Source organism: Panthera tigris, chromosome D1 (assembly GCF_018350195.1).
Source record: "Panthera tigris isolate Pti1 chromosome D1, P.tigris_Pti1_mat1.1, whole genome shotgun sequence".
Classification (NCBI taxonomy): domain Eukaryota; kingdom Metazoa; phylum Chordata; class Mammalia; order Carnivora; family Felidae; genus Panthera; species Panthera tigris.
This window is the reverse complement of record NC_056669.1, coordinates 40,509,132-40,515,959: the sequence shown is the minus strand read 5'-3', so window position 1 is coordinate 40,515,959 and position 6,828 is coordinate 40,509,132. Positions and strand designations below refer to the sequence as shown.

The following is a 6,828-nucleotide window of genomic DNA, read 5'->3' as shown; positions in this document are numbered from 1 at the left end:
CAGCCTACTCTTTGTCTCCATTCCAGAGACTGCTTGCTTTCTTGTCACCTGACCATCCTCTGACTTGAAAAGCTCTAATCCCCCTGGGTGCCAGTGAAACCCATGTCTGCACAGTGTCTCATGGCTCTGACTGCTGTGAGTGTTCCAGAAAGCTGGCCACGGTGTCTGTGGTAGGCCTGAGCCTTATAGAGGTGCTCACGTCTGACCCAGTCTCCGGCCCTCTAGCCTCTCTGGACCTTAATGTCATGTTGACGTTCTACACTGTCTCAGCCCCTTTTATAAGGCTGCCTGTCACTCATTTAGTCAATGGACACATAGCATTATGTTTATACTCATTGTGTTTTACTCTTCCTGCTTTTCTCCCTACCCTGTTATCTGCTATCTGTCCTCCTAATGCCATATTGGCATTTCTATTTTGACATTGAGATAACACCCATGAATCTATAGGAACCCATATTGTCTTATATATTTCCATTGAGAATATTTAAGATTATCTAGTACTGGGGTGCCTGGCTGGCTCAGTTGAGAGAGCGTGTAACTCTTGATCTTGGAGTTGTAAATTCGAATTCCATGGTGGATGTAGAGATTACTTAACAATAAAATCTTAAAAAAAAAAAAAAAGATTATCTTTTGTCCTGTTGCATAACAGTATGCAGGGTTCTTAGCTGGATAACTTTGGAGCTGAATCTTCACCATCAGTTAGGTTCTCTCCTTTTGAATAGTTTAGTTATTCTGAGTTTTGGGCAACTTTGAGAATTGCAGCCCCACTGTTTCTGGACAGATTCCCTCCTCTCTTCCAATTGCCGTACTTGGCGTTTTGCTTACGTAGGGTCTGTAGGTCAAACTATGTGCCTAATACACATAGTCTGAACTTTGATGAGAATACAGAGGACAGAGGATTCAGATCTATTAGAGATTAGAGAACGATTTCTTGACTTTTTCCATGGCTTTCTTTTTGGGTATAAGGATTTACATGAATTGCATGCCTTCCACAAGTATCCTGACTGCTGTTAGAGATTTTATAAGCCAAGCCCAAGTTTTCCCACCACAGTGAAAATGCTTAGGCACTCCTCTATTAAGTTTCTGTAGCCTGGTGATTTGAGTGAGGGCTGTGAAGATATTCAAGAGCACTGTGTTTTCTCTCCAGCTTTTCTGGCAGACATCTGATTTCCTGGTTGGCACTTGTTTCCACCATGAAATGGGAAAGGTGAAGGGAGCAGATCGGGCATTTTTCTGCTTCTAATTTAAAATGATTGTCCATGAGTATCTCTCAGAGTAGCTCAGAATTTATTTAGCACCCTCTGTAGAGTTCTTGAGGGGGTAAAGATCATTCAGAAAGTGTGCTCATATGGCTTCTTCTCTCATTCTTTTGGAATAACTGTGACATTTGGTTTTCAGGGAAACCGTGTGAAGGAGGCTTATATCTTTGCATGCAAAATATTTTCCATCCTTACTGGCAAAAGAACATTTGAAAGGTCTTTTTCATTTTTGTGAACGAACGGATAAAATAATTTACCCTGGGAGAGCTTTCCCTTGCATGGAAAATAAACTCAGTATCAGGTCAAATGGAGATACTGACCTGATATTGCCCTGATTTCCCATGCATCACGGGAAGTGTTCTGACCTCTGGCCTCCTCCCTTCCCATTGCCCCCTATTGTCTTCTCTGTGTGTGTCTTTGCATGTGCATTGAGATATGTCTATTCCCCCAAATTCAAATAAAGTATTTGTGAATGTAATTAGACTTTTCAAATGAAAGAGGAGCTATTTACTTAATAAGGTTTTGTGGAAACTAATTTTCTTCTGTAAAGAAAAACATCTTAATTGAATCTTGTGTTAAGGACTTTTTTTTTTTGTATGCCAAGATTACTTACTACCTCCTCCCCCTGCCCCTAAATTTGGGACAGTTTACTTCATCTCTTCCAGTTTACTGTAGCAGTCTTATTCTCTCTACTTTCTTTTAGGAGTCATCTCTACAGCAGACATTCTTGATCGAGAGACAACAGGGTCATACTGGCTGACCGTGTATGCCACAGATCGGGGCGTGGTTCCACTTTATTCCACCATTGAGGTCTACATTGAAATTGAAGATGTGAATGACAATGCCCCACTGACCTCAGAACCTATCTATTATCCTGTTGTCATGGAAAATTCTCCAAAGGATGTATCTGTCATTCAGATCCAAGCTGAGGATCCAGACTCCAGTTCCAACGAGAAACTGACATACAGGATTACAAGTGGGAATCCCCAGAATTTTTTTGCCATCAATACCAAAACAGGTAAGGAAATGCTCATCTGACTTTTTTTTCATTGGTTGTCCAACTTTTAAATCCATCAGCCTGACACTTGCTTATTTATATTATTTTATTTTTCCCCTTAACTTATTTTATTGTGTGGAGAACAACATTCTCTTTTTTTTCTGGAGGTAGTTTCTGAAAAGGTGTGCATTCTACTTGGTATGTTCTGGCTGGTATGTGTTAACTTTAGCTGATACCAAGGAGAAGTGATCTAATGGAAATTAGAGGCTTTCACATAAAGCTTTAGATTTGCTTTACTCATAATAATAAAAAGGAGTTCCCAGGCCACTCAGTAGACCAATTGCCCCCTTTGTCCTTCTTGGGAGATTATGTGGCCCATGCTGGGTTCTGTGGGTAAGCTGGCCTTGTGACACCTCTACTTCTAAGAACTTCTTTTTTGTTGGACCTAGCTTGCTGTAAACTTAAGCCCCAGATTTTTTGCAATTCCTAGACTACCCAAGAGTGAAGTATCAAAGCTTAGAAAAACTTCCAGCGTCTCAATCTTTACATAAAATGTACCACCTTTAAATTTTCAGGTCTTTTGATTAAAAAATTGTACTGACAACTTAGTTTGTTGGCTAAGGCTCAGAAGGGGCAGGTGTGTGCATTCTGAGACAAGTACATATACCGGAAAGGTCTCAGACGTTCCTTGTTTCTCTTGTGATTTGCCTTGTTGAGATCTGAGTGGGAGAGTCAAACACTCGGTGAGAGTTGTGATGGGTAGAGTTTGAGTTAATTGAAACTTAGAAGATTGTAAAGCAGGTGCTGTCACTGCCTCATGCTGGGCAAGTGCATTGACAGTGGTCATAAGTTAGGCTAATTGACGTTTGCCGGTGTGGATGGACATACTCAGCGTTCCTAACAAACCACTGATGGAGCTGATGGTTATTTCTCCTGCTTCTGTTCGTTCAAGTAGGAACATACAGCTGACCCCATGCATTTTATAAATGTCAGCTTCCCATGAACATAATTTGGAGAGAATGCCAAGTTTCTTGGAAATAATTGATTTTCTCTAATTATGAGTGGGTCGGTCCTCTCATTAGGCAGAGCCTCGCATTCTAATGGTGTTGAGTCACTGTTTGACCTGCATTTCATTATTAGACCAAGAGTGGTCATCAGCTATCTGTGTCTGATTGAAGTCCACTGGAACTTGAGAGAGAAGACACAGAGGCTAGTCCAACCTTTATGAGCCATGTTAAGTAGGGGAAACTGCCTGGGCATCTGAGGGACCCCTGAGCTGTGCTGGGAAGCTTCTCCTGATTCACTTTCTCACTGTAGGTAAGGGCTGTGTGGAGTGTGTTGACAGAGAAGGGAATGCAGATACTTTAGAAGGTCAAGAGAGAGTGAGCACATTGACAAGGTGTGACAGTAAACATGTTGAGGACACAGAAATCTTCACAATTCACAACCCCTGTGGAATCTGAAACACCCCCAGTCACATTCTGTCTTCCCTCTGATTCCATTGCTACTTGAGTCCCTCATGGTGAGTGACCACCCTCTTTTTGATAGGTTAAAAGACACGGTAGAAGGGAGGATTCAACTGTTCTCCTCCACTTACTGCTAAAAATATTCTAGAATAAAGTCACAGGGAAGAATGTGGGTTGGATGTGAAGAACATAGGCCACATTATATATGGAGAAGAGCATATAGACTTATGTAACTAAAGTTGTCTTCTGTGCAGCTTTTAGAAGTTTACATGAATTGTCAGAAACCCCTGTATTATCACAGTTTAACCTATAATGTGTAAGAAGGCCCTTTATCATATTTATAATTTATCTGTCCCTGCCATAGATTAAAAAAAAAAATTTGTGCCAGGAATGACATTTTAGACTAACGTCTAATTGTTTAAATCTGTAGCATTACTTTGTAATTCTCAAACACATGATAAGAAAATACTGGATTTTTTTACTTCTTCATCCACCAAACATTTATGGTGTCTTCTAGTCTCCAAATATAGTCTAATAACTAGAGATATAAACTTAGGATATGGTCCAAGCCTTTCCAGGACCCAAAGATGTAAAAAATTGAAAAAATAACAAATATTTACTATATAGTGAAGGAGTACAATAATTGATTATGTTGGAGGAATTTCACTCAACACGGTGTTGGCAAGAGTGATGGTCAGGGAGTGCTTCATGGAGGAGGTAGCATTCGGGAGTAGAAGTCCTGGTTTTTAAATTGTGGTGCTGCATTCGCTAGCTGGGAAACACCATCAACCACAGCAGGGGAAACAAACCAAATCAGACACTCCTGACCTCACCAGCTTTTGTGAACTTGGGAAAATTATGGAACCTCTCTGAACTTCAGTTTTCAGTAAGAAAGGATTGTTACCAGGAATCCTCTGTGAAGTGCTTATCACAGTGCCTGGAACATTGAAACTCTGCAAAGAAGGTGGTACCCCATCCAGTCCTCCTTAACTCTGATTACAGACGCACCGTTTACTCTCCCTGGATCTCTGGTTCTTATCTGTAAAAGGAAAATGGCATTGCTTACTTCATTTTTTCGCCTTTTTTTTTTTAAACATTTTTTTTTATTTTTGAGACAGAGAGAGACAGAGCATGAACAGGGGAGGGTCAGAGAGAGAGGGAGACACAGAATCTGAAACAGGTTCCAGGCTCTGAGCTGTCAGCACAGAGCCCGATGCGGGGCTTGAACTCATGGACCGCGAGATCATGACCTGAGCTGAAGTTGGCCGCTTAACCGACTGAGCCACCCAGGTGCCCTGGCATTGCTTACTTCATAGAGCTTGCTCGTGAAGACTGAAAGTCGTGGTATGTGTGAAGGTTGCTGGTAAACTACCGAGCTCTGTGAGAGTCATGTTGTTACTATCCTTATTTCTATTAAGATTCTCAGAACTGCAAGCCTGGTGAAGCTTCTATGTCTACTGAGCAATCTTTAACCAACTCAACAAACTCTCTACAGAGACATTTTATTCTTTAGCATTTCTTCCTGTCTTTCTAAAGCCATTTGTCAGAGATAGTTATTTCTCCAGTATATTTAGTAAGGATCTTTGCTTTAGATTTTTGCAACTGGATGTAGACTGACCTTTTATTCCTTCCTTTGTGGTAGAGCTGAAATTTATATAGAGTTTCGTTTTATTTTGTCAATGTGCTACATAATAAATAAGATTTAAATGATTAATGCACACGCAGATACTGTCAATACTTTCGGTCCATAGCTTGCAGTAGATAACAGATGTCCACCCAGGAAGGGAGAGAGATTTCTCTGTTGAACACTGTTCTCTAACCCAAAAAGCCTTTTTTTTTCCCCCTATCATACTAAAACCATGTAAAAATCAGTGGTCTGTGGAACTTCTTCAGTAATTTCTGTGGCTTAAGAGGAGAAACAAAAGCAGTAATACTCTGAGGTCCTTTCTGAGCTGTACAGAAAACCCTTGATTAACTCAAGGCTGAGCAACTGAGTTCAATCTAATGCTGCTTCCTTGTATATGTATGCCTTATCTAGTAGCTGGAGCCCTACCAACATGTTCTGAGAGGGAGACCCACCCATCAGGCTGTTGTTCCCTTGCCTCTTTGGGCAAGTAGGAACTCAAATGCTTCCTTCCAACCCTTGTAAAAAAAAAATCCAGGCTGGCCATTGACTAATCTTCCAGGCTCAATTGGGAAACAGGTGTGAGAAGTTCCTCTATGGTTTTACAATGTTTACTTTAGTTGTATCTATAGTATGGAAACCATTCATGCCAGCATTTAGTAGAGCACTCAGTAGATGTTAGTTGTTATTGTTACTGTTAATAATCATCCTGTATTCCCCACTAGAATAAAGTTTGTGTAAGTTGCACACATACTGCTTTACAGCTCCACTGGATTTTGAGGAAGGCATACTTGAAAGGCAGCGGTGTTTTTCCTTACTACGTGGTGTGTAGCACTGGAACCTTCCATTCATGTTTATTAAAGTGTATTATTGTCTACTGCTGCTGCTGTTTTATTTCAGTTTTTTTTTTAACGTATTTACTTCCTAATACAAAGTCACTTTTTAAAAAAATTTTAATTTATTTATTTTTGAGAGACAGAGAGAGATAGAACGTCAGTGGGGGAGGAGCAGAGAGAGAGGGAGACACAGAATCCAAAACAGGCTCCAGGCTCAGAGCTGTCAGCACAGAGCCCAACATGGGGCTCAAACTCACGGACCGCGAGATCACGACCTGAGCTGAAGTCAAATGCTTAACCAACTGAACCACCCAGGCATCCCATTTTTCACAGTTTTTTTTTAAATTTTTTTAACGTTTATTTATTTTTGAGACAGAGAGAGACAGAGCATGAACAGGGGAGGGTCAGAGAGAGAGAGGGAGACACAGAATCTGAAACAGGCTCCAGGCTCTGAGCTGTCAGCACAGAGCCGGATGTGGGGCATGAACTCACGGACCGCGAGATCACGACCTAAGCTGAAGTCGGCTGCTTAACCGACTGAGCCACCCAGGCACCCCCACAGTTTTTTTAATGTTTATTCACTTTTTAAAAAAAATTTTTTTTTTAACGTTTTATTTATTTTTGAGACAGAGAAAGACAGAGCATG

The 6,828-nt window shown here is 40.9% G+C and overlaps 1 protein-coding gene across 1 annotated transcript in view; it reads left to right on the top strand.

The window, feature by feature from the left end:
• Nucleotides 1–982: 982 nt before the first annotated feature.
• Nucleotides 983–6,828, top strand: part of LOC122231475 (protocadherin Fat 3-like) — a 266,472-nt gene continuing 260,626 nt past the window's right edge. The window contains exons 1-2 of the mRNA XM_042959600.1: nucleotides 983–995; nucleotides 1,963–2,277. Of these exons, the coding sequence (XP_042815534.1) occupies nucleotides 983–995; nucleotides 1,963–2,277 (328 nt within the window). The remainder of the gene's footprint in view (nucleotides 996–1,962; nucleotides 2,278–6,828) is intronic.